Source organism: Heliangelus exortis, chromosome 1, assembly GCF_036169615.1.
Source record: "Heliangelus exortis chromosome 1, bHelExo1.hap1, whole genome shotgun sequence".
In the NCBI taxonomy this organism is placed as follows: domain Eukaryota; kingdom Metazoa; phylum Chordata; class Aves; order Apodiformes; family Trochilidae; genus Heliangelus; species Heliangelus exortis.
The window spans coordinates 93,133,241-93,149,257 of NC_092422.1; the positions used below are offsets into that span (position 1 = coordinate 93,133,241).

General features: G+C 38.1%; 1 protein-coding gene across 3 annotated transcripts in view; it reads right to left on the minus strand.

Annotated features, from left to right (window-relative positions):
- The window catches only part of MAP3K7CL (MAP3K7 C-terminal like), a 30,705-nt gene extending 24,842 nt beyond the window's left edge, over window positions 1–5,863 (minus strand). The window contains exons 1-4 of one of the 3 annotated variants that reach the window (XM_071754810.1): window positions 5,457–5,862; window positions 3,211–3,355; window positions 2,923–2,983; window positions 2,559–2,667 (exon numbers count right to left, since the gene is read on the minus strand). In XM_071754810.1, the coding sequence (XP_071610911.1) occupies window positions 2,559–2,667; window positions 2,923–2,940 (127 nt within the window). In that variant the 5' untranslated portion in view covers window positions 2,941–2,983; window positions 3,211–3,355; window positions 5,457–5,862. Of the gene's footprint in view, window positions 1–2,558; window positions 2,668–2,922; window positions 2,984–3,210; window positions 3,356–5,456 lie in introns of all 3 variants that reach the window. The other 2 variants (XM_071754820.1, XM_071754830.1) reach the window with 2 other exon arrangements.
- Between the last annotated feature and the right edge of the window lie 10,154 nt (window positions 5,864–16,017).

Here is a 16,017-nt window from a genome sequence, read left to right on the forward strand (position 1 = left end):
CTATATATACAGGAATAAGAGATAGACTATAAAACTGTCTTCTTATATAGCACCTGCTGATGGGCTGCTCCTGAGACTTTTAAGGAACTGGTTAACCTACTTGCACATTCAAAATATAGCACAAAATTCAAAATATAGCACCGGCAGACATTTCAGTCATCAGATGTTGACTGACAAATAATATAACACAATTAAATAATTTCTTGTGCACTCAGGGCAATCCAGCTCTGCTCTTGTAGGTCACTTAACACAAAGTAATCTCATGAGCTGAATGCAGTTTCTCCTTTCGCTGCTCCTCACACCCAGTGCTTGGTTACAATCCTAGCCAGTGAGATAATCACCACCCAGAAGAAACATTCCATTTCCCCTTTTTATATCTAGTTATGCTGTGAGTTCCTCCTAGTAAGCAGTTGTACAGTCCCCGGAAGGAGAACGTAGCCTTACTTGGTGAAATCTGTCACTGTGCCTTTCAAGTGTGGCAACATTTACAGAAAAGTCAGACAGGCTCCCTCATCACTTAGCCCTGAAAGAGTTTTTGTATATATCCTAGCAGTACCCAAGCATCACATGATGCTTTACTATAATACAGCAGATGAGTCCTGTATAAACTGAAAATGAGTATTGTTATCAAGTAGAAAGAAAAAAAAAAGATTAAAGAAATATGAAAAAAATAAGGAGGAAAAAAGAAAAGCCACGTATGGAATACCTAAAGGTCTGTTTAATGTTTTTAAATCTTATAAATAAAAATTCAATACTTATTTGTACTCTCTTGCTTTAAATATTCAAACCTGATAAAAGTCTATTTCCTTTGCCTTCTTCAAATATATCAAATACAATAACCATGTTCAGGCTTACCACTAAGAGTAAAAGTGAATTCTTGTGGTACAACATCATGCTGGTTTAGAGCTCTTGATAGTCCCTTAGGCGATGTCATGGAGAGGAGAACATGGCTCTACCTTTATTGGGTGCTGTTTAATTTTACCAGTACTCAGACATTCTGCATTCCATACTGCAGGAACACTTGCATATATGTAATAAGGGACTGAGAAATATGGGAAAGTTTAGCAGAAAAAGACTTTCTTCCTGTAACTGAGTTTCTTTCCCTAAATGAATTATGAGCAGGATAGAAAAGAACAAAATAAAATATGATGCAATGTTAAGGAAGCTAGCCTTCCTGCCTTTCATGTCCCCTTCTTCCAAGCTATTCACAACTTTGTCATTTCCTACTGCCGTCTCTTGTCACAAACCACTCTGCTCTCTTTGATTTTCCCATGGTCTCAGCTTTCCCTGACTTTGTTTTCAGTGTCTCACATAAGCATTCTTTTTCCATAATTTGTGAGAGCACTCCCCTTTCTTTTACATCTCTCTTCAAGATCTATCTTTGTCACAATTGCTGCAAGAAATTTACCATGTTACTGTAGCTTGAGAGAAGAGAATGATTCATTATTACTTTCTGTAACAAAAATGTAATTACTGGGTGGTTTTAATTTATGTAAAAGGGCAGAGGTGCTTCTTTAGATTCCTTGTCCCAATCTTTCTGTGCTGCTCATCTTTATAAACTGAAAGTTACATTCAATACTATATGAAAATGTTTGGTTTTACATTCCTTGCATAGGGGATGAGAGTCTATTTCAATGTGGTAACTGCAAATTGATATTACACAACAATTAGCTAGGAAAGGTAATGCATATTCTGAAACTCTTTTAGATTGAGAAAGTTGTATTCAAGCTGAGACTCTGCTCACACAAAGCTCAATAAGCAGCCTCATGTTATCCTGCAGTGCATGCCATCCCATAAAGCACTCATCAGCGGTGGGTTTCAGCTGTCATTATCAGAGATCCTTATATTACATCCCATTAACACATCTCAGCCCCTTACACCAGGCACTCACCTTCAGCAACAGCACACCCAGGTTTTTTTGAGGACTCTTGTCAGCTTACAATTTGCTTTATTTCATTCTAACCTCTACAGTTTGGTCTCCAGACATTAGTCATATATGAGGGGAAAACTAATAATATCTGTCTATTCCAAAGGCCCAAGAGTCCATGTGTGCACAGGGTACGTTTGGGGAAACAAATGCTCAGTCAGCAGAAGCTGACAGGATAAATATCAATGAAATTTCTGCTGCTTTCTCAGGGAGCATGCCATGGGGGGCATCCGTTTCCTGAAACCTTCCACCAAGCTGGGCACGTGTGTCACTTTCCAACCTTCCTGCTGAAGAGAAAGTCTCTTCCTGCTCTAGCCTCATCCTCAATGCAGAATGTCCTTTTCATTTGCTAGTTTTAAAATTCCTTCAAATCAGAAAAGAAAATCTGATAGCTAATTACAATCCTCAGTATATTCCACAAACCACTGAAAGGATGCTAAGATTTAAACTGTGAGTCTAGTGGGTTTAGTCCAATGAAATTATTAATGGAAATACTACAGGTTATCTGACAGGAAAACTGATCACATGCTATTACTCAGGAAACAAATACAATACACCCATAACACTGGATGTAATTTGATATTTAAAAGCAGTAATTTTGTTGTGGGTTACTCTATAAATTAAACTGTACCTGAGGAGTCATTCAGGCTGAAGGCAATTCGTACTGGCTTATCAGCAGGTACCCTGGCGGTGGTGATCATGTGGGCACTTGAGTCAATGCTTTTACTTGTTTGTTCCAGCTGCAATGATACAAACAATATATTTATTACAGAACAGGTGACACCATTCAACAACTGAGTTTTAATGCTTTCCATGCATTCATAGCTACCATTCTCATTCTTGTTAAGCAACATTTAGAATCAAAGCCAAGGGAGTGCCATTTCACTTTTCCATTTAAAAAGGATTTAAGTGAAATTCAGTGCAGAGACTGCCTTTCTTTTGCTATTTTACAGATTAGAAAGAATGATGGCAAAGGAAGCGTCCCCTCTCCTCACCTGCTTGCTCCCCGCCATTGCCCCTTCAGCAAGCCTTGACTCGTGGCAATGCTGCCTGGTTCTGAAGGTGAAGAAGGAAGAAGGGGTGGGGAGTTGAGAGTAACATGACCCCAAGCCTGTGATGTGATTGGAAATGTACACACCACTCCACACGGTGTCAATGAGGAGGCACCCATCCTCCTACCTTCCACCCATACTCTCCCATCAAACCTTAAGTGTCTTAAGTTTGATGGCACGGCGTGTGACAGTCACACACTTAATGGTCAGAAAGTTACTGGGTCTCCAAACCTTGGTGGTGATTCTTCAGTGGAACTCCGTGCAGGTCTAGGGGTCTGTCTGCATGTGTTTGACTCCTGGATTGGGACCTTGCTCAGTCCTCAGTCTCTCTTCTGGGATCACGAACTCCAAGGGGTTATTTTTCTCAGATGAAACCCTGTCCATTAAGAAAACTGCTAGTTCATTTCAAGCAGGGCACTGAAGAATGGTTGAGTGAAAAAAGCATTAGCTACCAGTGATCTCTAACAGTGTAATTAAAGCATCTCTGAACACTCAAAAGTTGTACTCAGAGCTCTACTATGAACATTTAACCTTTCAGATGAAGAGTTTTGGTTAAACACTATTAAATAGCTGAACACAAACTTAATCTTGTATGCTTAGCATAAAGCTGCTAAAATTCACAGATATTAATCTTCCGATTAACTGCATGCATGGAGAACATGGAGTCAGTGGGATTTCATGTATGTGAAAGATCTGCCCATAAAGAAATTATTTTAGGACTGAAAACTATGCTATCCAGAGTGCATTGTATCCATACCAATTATGTGGACAAATATGAGGGAAGCTTTTAAATTACCATTAAAACTTCTCAGTCAACTAGAAAACAAATTCTTCAGGAAAATACAATTAATTTACTAAAAGTTGTATTACATGTCAGTAGGCAACACAGTATTTAGCTAGTGAAAACAAAAGACAGTTTTCTAAGCCAATAGTCTTGCAGTTTTTCAGTAAACTAGGTATTGTATTGCATGGAAATTCCAGCAGCTCATTCTGATTTACACTTAATTATTTGGAACCCTCAGAAAAAAAGTGTTACAGGATTATAGTATTTTCTTGGTGATGCACAAGTTAATCAAACTCTTCCCTAGCATCACTGCCTTGTAATCAATGGAAAAGTATCAAATTTGTGTTTGGCTCATTAATTTCATAATTTCCTTTTTATTTGCTTTGTCTGTCTCTGTATTTTGCTAGCAGCGTGATACTATGAGTCTGTAGAAATGCTGCACAATAAATAGTTACTTGAAGTGTATACTCTTAAAACATAAACAAATATTCTAAAATCATCGCTCTGAATAAATCTTATTTGGAGCTGAGTGTCTCTTTCTACTAATACATGAAGGGTGAGATTGTTCTTTTCCTTTATATACTATGCCTAATAATCAAGACACACAAACATTGAACTAATATCTTTTGGGCAGAGACAAAGAAAAGTCAACTAAACTGCAGCAGTGCATGTTTTTAGACTCAAGGAAAGATCCCTGGAGTCATCTGAAATATTCTATTTTGAACTGTATTGCATTAGACTCAATGACTTTTACCTTCCTTGGTCTCTTTTTCCCTCACTGTATAAGAAATTCTGAGATGTCTCAGCGTTTTTAAAAACAACAGAACTATTAATCTAAAATTCTTTATCATTTTTCCCCTCATATTTCCAAATACAAGGTAAAGAAAAAAAATTAAATTAGAAGCATATGCTTTAAACAAAGCTGTTTATCATCTTGTGTTGGTACACATTCCCCTGACATCTGCTCTTACTGTCTCAAGTGGTCTTCCACATGCTTAACATTTTGTATTTTAGCCTTTTTATATGACGCATTCTTCAATACTTTCTACCTTAGCCAAATTAAAACTATGCATTCTGATATAGGTTTTAAAGTTGCCATGATAATATTGCTAGGTTTAAATCTGTTGTCTTATCCCAGCTACGTACTCTGTGGTCTGTGATGTCTTTAAATTACCTCTTTTAACCATCTATTGTGTGAGAGCAAAAATCAATACCCCTTCAACAAGCAGTGGTGAATTCCACCATAACACAAAAGAGTGTTTATCCACAAAAAGAAATATCAGCTTTATATGCTCCAATTACCCTGTTATCCCATTCTTTTATATTACATTTATCCCTTCACTCCTTTTTGTGCAGAATCCTCAAGCTCTTCATCACAAAAAGGGAACAGAGAGGGATGGAAGCAGCCTGTGTGCAAATGAGGTGATACAGGAAACACGCAGTCCCACTGCCCCCAGTTTCCCACCTGCGTTCTCCATGCATGAAGAACAATATCTTTGCAGACAGAGATGAGGTTAAATGGACAACTTGGTATTTAAAGACATTTAATGAGCAGCTCTCTTCTACACGACAATTGACTATAGAACTGGTTGCTGTTTATCCATTAAAAAAAAAAAAAATCTGCAGTAGAATTCAGATTAAGTCCTGTTACAGCTCTATCAGTTTAGTTCAGTTTTCACACCTGTTGCCTTACCTCACTTAGTGGAGCGTCTGCACTTGTATAATCCAGGGCCAGCCACTGCCTTGGCTTGTCGTTGCCTTTATGGAGTAAAGCTTCAATAAAAGAAAAGGCTGCACCTGCTGCATAGCAACAAACTGACAAGGTCTGAGAAGCTGAGACAGCTGTCAGGGCAACATGCTGCTACCTGCGCTTCCCATAGGCTTTGCTGTCCCAAAAGTTCACCCTTTTCCACTTTTCTCCACTATTCTGCCTTTCCTTCCTCCCCTTGCCAGAGACGAGGGATTCTGATGCTGTCACGCTTCAGGGAGGAAAAAATCCTTCTGTCAGAGGCATTATTAAGCAACAAACTGTGGCGAGCCCAAGATTTTTAATTCATTAGTCCTGGCAAACCTAAAATACAAACAGACTTGCTTCATAGGACAGGAATGTTTTCAGCATGACCCAATCAGTGTCTGTGTCTATTCCAGCAAACTGGCAAAGATAGCATGACTCCAGTCAGCAAAAATGTCTGCAGCTCCAATCAGCTTGGGCTGACACTGCCAACTTGGACTGGCTACAAGCAAACTATCAGATGATAGCAGTGACTATCAAAGCTAACAAGAAGGGATGGGCTTGGTGTGTGTTAGGCTAGGTTCACGCTGGCTTTAGTCAAGCTGGGCTTGTCTAACAGCAGATGATAGCCCTGCACTTCTGAGGAGGCAGTGGGCAAATTGCAGAATGCGTACACTGAAAACAGATGTATTTATAGAGGAGCTGGTGAAGGCAGTGATAGCTGAGACTTGACTGAACTGAGAGGATTTCCCTGTGCTGTTTCAGGTAGCTTTTGTCAGTTTCGAAACCACAGGCAAGCAATTAACAGACACACCTTGAAGTATCATGAGAGATAAATTTCTCCAGCTTAAAATTCTATTTTCTGTAGCTGTGTCATTCAAAACTGTCTACATGACTTCTCTGACTGCTGCCACAGTCATTGGAACAAATGGATACAAATGGAGAACAATTATAGAATGATCATACAGAATTTAATTCTTGTCCTGTGCTTGAAAAGAGCATTCTCCTCCTTTTGTATTCCAAATGCACTTTGAAAGTATATCTGATATTTTTAAATTCCAAATGGGAAAGGTTTATTGCTAGATTCCCTTGGCTCAGCTGAGATATAGGGAGGTTGCAGGACAAATAGACACAAAAGGTCTGAAGATAAATATTTATCTCTTCTCACCCTCTCACCTTCTAGTTCTAGCCCAGAATTGATCGAATCAGTGACAATCTCAGGAAGCCAGCAGTTGTCCTTGTGGCCTCAAAAACCTTTTTCATACTTCGAAATGACTAAACTGCAAAAATATTCTACCCATAATGCCTTCCCCAGCAATGGCCTGGAAGGGCCATTTTAGTGGCCCTTTAGTGGCTCACATTAGTGAGGTCTCTGGTGAGGGCATCTTTTTAACTGCAGTGTGATTTCAGAGAGACTATAAGCTCTGTCCCAAAGAGTGAGTGAAAAGAGGGACTGCACCTCTGACTATGGTGACCATTTTTCCTTCTTTTGATGTACTTCTGAAAAGATTGAGGTTGATACTGGATTCCTCCCTATATGTCTCCTCTGGAAGGGGAGGGAGAGTGATTTGCCTCTGATCACAACCATTATTTAAATAACATTCTACAGCTCAATACCATCACCAGTTGGTATTGATCTTCAGTTCCAGGTCCAGTTCCTGTGAAAGCAATGGTTTGAAGATACAGAAAATCCTGGCTCCAGAGAAGTCACTAAAAATCTTCTGCTTCAGTTTCCATGGAGCCAGGGTTTCCCTCCAATTTGTAAGATCCTCTTCTGCTTTGTATGGACAGATGGCATTTAGATGGAATGAGTGTCTCCATTACATGCCATTACAGTAAAGCCTAAGAAAATCTTTCTATGTAAAATCTTGAGACATGGATAATTTTCAATAGCCATGACAGCAAGGGTCTGGGACAGAAACTGTAGCTGAATAGCCCCAGTGTGGCTTTTCCAGATGGCTCTGACACCTCACATTTCCAGACTGATACCTCAGTTGTATTCTGTTTAAATAGTATGTTTTTGCAAGTTGAGTTAATAAACATTTTATGCTTTATATCCATTGTATACATGCTTTCTAAATTTCAGTGTTTCCAGTTAAATCTGCATTATTATACACACTTTACAAGAGAAGATGGAATCACCTGTACTTCACTTAATATGCACACTTCTCTTCTAAGGGGTGTAGTGCTTCTGAGAGCTATGAATCATGTGAAAAAATACCACAACTGTACAAACCAAAAGGCCCCTGATTTGCATTTAAATATCAGTTCTGTGCTTTATAGGGTGATTAGTCAACTGAAACTACTACTTTATGGAAGATAGTGTATTTTCAAGATGTGAGGAAATTATAGCATTCTGCATAGAGAACATTAAACTTGAACCACAAGGATGAATGATTTGACTATAACCATTTTATTATATATTTATTACTGGGGCTATGGTGCTAAAATGTCCAACAATATTGATTTAAAGGGCACATTTTAAAAGGTTCTCTAAATTACTTTATAACAAGAAGCTATTGAAAATTTCAATTTTAAACAACAGAAAAACTGAAATCCAGGGCACTTCATTTCCATGAATTCCTCAAATTAACAGTCAAAGCCATTGTAAATTTTGGGTAGAGATAAATCCCATTTGTCTTATTCACTAGGGAGGTGACTAAAATCTTTGCCACTAAAAAAATTGCTCTCCCATTTATTGTAACACAAAAAAAATCACTCCTTTATAACAGGCTGCCAATACACCTTATAGCTCTATCTGTGAAAATTACAGAATGCTGTTAACTCCAGCTTTTTGTAGCCCTGTTTGTTTTTCACCATAGTCTTATTCATCAGATGCATTGGTACCCAAGCAAAATTTTTTCAGTTCTCTATCACATTATGAAACCGGTACGCTAGAAAAGGGTATTGTGTTTTATTCATCAGCAACACTGTAAAGAAATACTCAAATTAGGAACACTGGGACTTACTGATATTCAGCAGTAGAAACATGCAAATTCACAGTAATTTTTAGGATGAAGTATCAGTTATTGTAGACATGTAAAAAAATTAATATCTGCTATCTAATAAAACACCTGTTGCTTTCCCGTTTTTAGCTGTGCTACTTTCAATTCATCTCAGTTTCCTAGTATAAGTAGTATTTTTGTAGCATATGACTTCATTCATGCTAAAATGGTGTTTCACAGATTGCCAGTCACTATTTAAAAATACACTTTAAGTATTATAGCATATGGAAGATGTTCCAAGGAGAAAATGAAAAAAACAAAAAAAGAAAAAATGAAAAAGAAAAAATAGAAAGTGCTTTGTCTAAAATTGCACACAGAGAAGAATCGTCATTTTATAGGTTCCTCTGAGTACAAACAGAATCCAAATTTTGACAGTTTCAGATAAAATTATTCCTGCAGCAGAATTTGTTAAAAATCCTACTGTGGGAGGGATTTGGTCTCCTTCGCTGACACTGTAGCTGATCAGGTTGGAGCTGTTTGATGTTATAGAATTGATTTTGAAAGCATAAACACTGGTGAGTTGCACATTACCTGTAGAATTACCAATATCAGTTAGATTGCATGACTCAGAATCTACCAAATATTAAAAGCTAGATGGTATATCGTCTCAAATGGTAGTTAAGTGCCCTCAAACTAGCCACAAAAGTAGAATTTTTTTGCTTACCTTATCTCTTATGGACCTTGCAGTCCATGAGGATAACCATTTCAAGTTGGCATGGAAGTGGGTAGAGAATTTTTTTTTCTACATCATCAGTTATCCTATGTGAGATCAGAACACCCAATATGGTATAATAAAATCACATCATTCTCAGCCAGAAATCCAGAACCAGGAAAGAATACTTTTTTCTAGTCTTTTGGATAATGGAAAGGTATAGATCAAATATCTCACCTCACACAACATAACCTCCCAAGTCCTGAGAGCTGGAGCAGGCAACAGAGCACTTCATTCACTGGAGCAGGCAACAGAGCACTTCATGTTCCTAGATACTACCTCCAGTCTCCTTGACTACGTAATATTTTAACACAGGTAAAATAATGTATTTTCCTCTGAGCTCTACACTCATAAATGTCTGGACCCTATCAGATGAAATTAAGTCATTCAAAACAGGAAATGTGGATTTGCAGGAGCTGACTTTTTTTTACACCTGTCTTAAGGCCATCTGGAAGTAACTGTAAATTGAACCTTTTGAAAGCCTGATATGAAAAACTCCATCACTTCCACAGCAACTTCTAGACAGAAATCATGTGGCTCTAATGCTGCTGAGAGGAAGAGAACTGAAGCCTTTGAGATATTGTGCTGCCAAGATCCTTGCATATCTTTTGCATGGAAAGTTAGGATGAAAGCTGAAGTTAGAAAAAATGCTGGAAGAGCCTCACTGCTGTCAGAAATCAGCAGTGCTACAGAAACCTTATATGCCACACTCACATATGAGGAAGAAATTTTTTATGATAAGGGTGGTGAAGCACTGGCCCAGGTTGCCCAGAGAGGTGGTAGAAGCCTCATCCCTGGAAACATTCAAGGTCAGGCTGGAGAGGGCTCTGAACAGCCTTACCTAGTTGAAGATGTCACTGCTCACTGCAGAGAGGTTGGACTAGACGACTTTTAAAGCCCCCTTCCAACCTGAACCACTCTGTGATACTATGATCTATGAATTACAGGAAGAATTGTGGCACATCAGCTCAGCACAGAATGAGGAGGAGGAGGATATGGATTGACAGGTGTACAGAAATTAGCTGGGAGATCAGACGACAAATGTTCAAAGGCAGCCTTGGGTAGCCCTCACTAACTGGAAACACCAGCACTTTCTTGCAAGCACTTAGACACAAATGCATTAGTTTTGCTTACCAAAAACTACATTGGCATTTGCCATTAAACCACATTGTCCTAGGATAAAATGATAATTCTCTCATATCCATGTAAGAGCAGCGTAATTACTCCATTTCAACTGGACTTGCCATCCTCAAGGGAATGCTTAACTTACCTTGCTCTAAGAACTTACCTGAAGAGGATACTACAAGACACTACAGCCTCACTTGCTGATGATGGACAAGTTCATCATGCTCTCAGGGATACATGCACAAGACTTTTAAGGCAGCATACTTTTTCATGAAACTTTGCTGTTATAAGGAAGAAATCAGCATCCAGAAGAATGTGGTAAAATGCCCAGCAGCAGCTGGTATTCTGCCCACACTTGAAACCTCACTGTTGATTCAGCACAGAAACTGCCTTAGTTAATAGAGCCAGCTGCAAAGATAGAGAAGCTTAGAAACAATAAATGCTAGAATACTTATTAGCAAAAATGTTACATTATTAAATACAGCTTATAATAGTCCAAGAAGTCCTCCCACCTCCTCTAGATATTTACTCTCCCTCCCTTCCTGAGGGAAAACATATGCTATAACCAGCAAGAGCAGAGCAGACAGCTCAGCAGTACAGTAGATGTTTCAGGCACATGGCTATCACACAATGACAGGATGTGTGTGCATGACTTTATCTCAGCTCTGTAGGATGAACTACACCAAACAAGAAATCATGGTACAAACTCAAAACACTGTCAGAATTATGACCTGCCTCCCTGTTTACAGTTGGTTTGCAACCCTTGAACATCTCTGTTATGGTCTTTAATGATGGATGCTAACGCTTCCTCCTAGGAACCCAATTCAGCCAAAATTGTTTGTTACAATGAAAGATACTATCTTTTTATAAAAACATACTAGGAAAAAGAAAAGAGAAAAAAAAAAAAAAAAAACTAGAAAAATAAGGAAAAAAAGAAAAAAAAAAAAGAAAAAAAAAAAAAAAGGAGACACATTGTATATCAGCCAGATTTACTATACAAAACAATTTCAAAGCCCAGTGTACCCAGGGATAGCTCCTGTCCTGAAAATGAGTTTACCAGTTTTCTACTGGAACACAGATAAGACAAAGTAGAGTAAGAGCAGCAAAGTAGAGTTAGAGCAGTTTACTTCTTTTTCAGGGGGAAAAGAACATTTGAACTTTTTTCATTCTAAATGATTACCCACACCCCTGAGGATGTCTACACCTAAGGGACCAAACACTACTATTTTGCCATTATTAATGCCACACTCTTCCTTTTATCATGGGACTTTAACAAGGAAGAAGCTGATATTCTTGTGATCTAATGTAGAGGACCAAGCCTGTTATACTAATAGACCAGAATATTCACCCACAAAATGCTCTTTCTTAAGTGCAACACTTCCAGGAAAGACCAGACATCTAATTAGCATTATTCAAGATGATACATTGCTTCTAGAAATGACATAATATTGATATTTGTCACATGAAAAAAAGCACATAGGCTCTGCGTCACCAAAAAACAAACAAACAAAAAAACCCAACAAAACCCCACCACAAACTGAACAAACCAAACCAACAAAACAAACAATCTAACAAACCCAAAATAAACCAGTTTTTTTTTGTGTGATTTTGAGTACCCCAGAGGAGAATATTGCAATGGTTTTATCACTTAGACTGAAACTTGTCTGCTATGGGATTTCTGATGGATTACCATTAATGACTCCTAAACACATTGGTTACCTTTAATAACCTGTAATTCTAGACAACAGAGAATAAGCATTACGTTTTTAGTCCCTCACTCCTTATGAATAGAAGCTGCAGTTTACAGAGAGACTTGCACTTCAATGCTGCCCCTTAGAGGACACATCCAATAAATTCATCCATCCACGTTGAAGGAAATACAAAGACAATGGGATCACGACAGTGTAATGTTGTACCACTTAAAACTTATTCACTATTTTAGTACTGACTGTTCACCAATATGTTCTATTAATGTAAAACTCCTTAATCACTTTAAGAAATTGCCTTTGATGCAGCAATTTTTGTCAGAAAACAGAGCTTCATTGCCCAGACCACCTTCATGTGAACCCTTAATGACATCACGGGTTTGATTTTATGTTTTTCTTCATGTGGTCAGCCACAGTAATCCAAAACCAAAATTAAATTTACAAACTAAAGCTGTACTGATTTTTATATGTATATATTTTAAGCTTTGTTTGCAGTACCAGTTAATTGTTTTATCACCATGAACTGTATGTACTTCCTGCTGGAGCTCCCTAAATCCTGGTTCTTATCTGAGTGATAGGAATGCCACCTTCAAAGGGAGGCAGCAGGGAACGCCAGTCTCAAAATTATCTGAATTATGGGCTCTGGTAAAAACACTTAAGATTCTCATCTTGCAAAATGTAACATTTCTATGTGCAAAGCATCTCCATACTTAGAATGCCTTTAGATCAGCACTTAGATCTTAATGTTTGCTAACTGTCCATTTCAGGTGAAAACACCACGAAACACAAGGCTGCAGTCTCAGGTAGCTGTCAATGGCATCATGGGACAAGCTGTAAAGTGTGTAGAGTTTGGCATACATTTTGGGGGGAAAATTGTGTTTCAAACTACAGTTCAGATCATTAACTTGTCTGCCACTTCAGTATTCCAAATCTTCAAACAGAGTGGAAAATTAGAAAATACTACTGAAATACCTAACAAGAAAGTTTCTCATTTTTCCATGTATATATACACATACATATATATATTCATAAGAATTCTTTTCTGTTTTGGTTTGGTTTGGTTTTTTGGGTTGGGGTTTTTTTCAGCAAAAATACTCTATGTGGCACACTTAAAAAAATACACTTTATTTCACTATTTCAGCTTGGACTATGATTCCAGCATATAAAATCAATTATTAGCTTGCAATTTCATAATCAGTTATAAATCTCATCAGAATTGATGTTTTCTTTTGTAGTTCTCCTGCACATGCCACTGGTAATTTAAATTCAAAGTTGAAGAAAAATTGCTGGTAAGACCGTATCGTAGAGGATTGGAAGCATGAAAGCACAAAAAAGTTTCCCAGTCAGTCTGAGAGTTCAAATTTCAGGGACCCTGCAAGCTTGAAAGGCAGGCATCAAACTGCTGATGGGAGCAGAGAGTTACACCTGTTTTTTCAGCTGCATCATAAATGGAATCACACACTGCTGGATGACTGCTTTGGGTACCCAGTCTTTCCCAAAGGTATCTTTCTGAACCCCACTCTGCTCTTTTTTCTGAGTTCATGCACAAAACAAGCGTAATTGTCAAATATCTTATTTAATTAAAACAGGAAATCAAGTTCAAAACTTTAACAACAAAACAGAGTTTGGAATTAAATATGGCTGATGACTGACTAGGGAAATTACTGATACTGCTAAGTCAGGGATATGTTGTTGCCACCTTCACCTTTGAACTTCAGCATCTGGTAACCTCCTTTTGCTTCCCTCAGCTTAGTTTTGTCATTCTCATATCACCCATTCCTTGTGTAGTACACGAAGTGTTCAGAGATCAACTTAGCAAAAAGACAGAACTCTGGCTGAACAACATGCCAATAACTTTATTTATCATCATGGAACAATGCAAACAATAGTTCCTGCTGATTAGAAGTACATTAGGGTGATTTTCTTACCAAAAAACTTCCAGGTCATTAATTTTTCTTTTATTGTACAGACTATAACACTCATACTTCCACAATTATCTGCTTTGAAGTTGTTCATTAGAAAATTTTTTCTCCTTATGCCTTACACATTAACTGTGTTACACTGTTTAAATGATGCTTCGGTAACTGTCTGCAAATATTTTATTTTTATATATATATATAATGTTACATTATTTTTCTCTACTGTAGAATTTAAACAACATATTCTTCAACTCGACAGTTTTTTAGGCAGCAGGAGATGTGTCTACTTTAGAACACACAAGATCACACTCTTGGGATTTCATACAAGACAGGGAAAAAGTCCTGTGCAATACTCCCAGCTTTCAGCATTAATCCTTTCTGTGACCTTTGACCCTTCTTACAAGATGGCATTATTCCCTTATTCATACTTTATGGTGTAGTATCTTATGCTTTGCAAAATCACATAGGAAAGACTATCTGCGAGAGCTGTGATTCTTAGATACAGCTAGGAAGGTCTACGCAGAGCAGAAATGAGGGCTGCAAAGGTATCTTTGGAATTCCTTTGATTCACAACCAAGCACAGTATCAGGCCAGTTTCCCAGCTGCTGGCAGGTGTATGGGGCTGACAGAGTAGCCAGGAAATAATGTGACACGCAGACATTCCCCAGGTCATGCTGCTGCATCAAGCTCTATGCTGGCAGCTAAGAGAGTGCTCTGCAGCCCCTGGCCCTGATTCAGAGAACCGTGGGCCAGGAGACTCTCACTGACCTGAGTGCTGAAGAATTAATAGATTTCTCAACAGATACATTCATGCTTAAGGGTACTAAAGTTAATACCCAAATAAGAATGGGGACAATATGAAAAACAAAATTTGTAGTTATTTGGGCAAGGTTTTTGAAATTATTTCAGTAGAGAAACAATGTATTAAAAATAGGGGAAACCTCTGCCTTTGTCCTGAAAATTCTAGTGGTGTTGCAGATGGTAGAAAATTCCAAATTGGGCATCCAATTCAAGGCATGACACAGTGAAGAAAGAATACCACAGATCTCAGTGGCCCAGGTGCCAAGCAAAAATTTGTGGTATTGATCTCAGAATCCTACCTTTTAGCTATATTTTTTTCAGCTAAGTGTCTGCAGAGCTGAAAAAAATGCAAATCATGTGTGGTAGTAGCTTGTTCCTAGAAGTATGCAGACAGTTGTTACTTTTAGTCTTCATTACTTCATTTGGGTGCTATTTCTGGAGAAGTCTTCAGCTATTCAATTCCAAGCTAGCCACCCTCTTCCAATATTTTCTAACTTTTCTAATTGCAGCCTAAAATTACTATTTCAGTCACTTTTCAGTTTTATGCTCTCCAACTTCCCACATCCAATAGATACTGATAATTTCTTCCCATCCCAACAAGGACAACCAGACTTTTGATAAAAACTGGCTTTTTTTCCCAGGTATTACCACACTCCTGTGCACTCCACTGGAAAAAAGTTCCAATATGACCACTCTGAACACTAAAGAGAGATGTTTTCCTAGCCCTTATCTGTGCCTTCATTTGACTTCCTCACTCAGAACAGAACTTGTCATCTAGAAGGCATGGCATTTTTACCCTCTTATGGTTGCTTTCTTACAAGATCAAAACCAGAAAGATCCCAAGAATTCTGCTCTCTCTTGTGAAGCAGAGCTCTTCAATTGTATTTTGGTGTGCACTGTACCAGTGTCATAGCATGATTTTATACTTTGATTTTATCTGCAATACAAAATTAATACAAGCAGCATCAATTCCTTTCTGAGACTATCATGCTTTCCAGTCTTGTTTGTTTAGAGGAACCTCTGAATTCTTGCCACTTGGGCATGTAGCATCAAATATACTGAATCCTTAACTCAGATGGGAACTGTCATCACTGTTTTAATATGTCAACTTTTTCAAACAATTTAATCTAAGCATTGCCCAAGCAAAGGCAATGCTCCTCTAAAATCCCCAGACTGTTTTTCAGTGACTTGAGGTAACTGGATTAGCTATAGCAGAAAACACACAGGTAAGAATACACAAATAGCAAGAAAAAA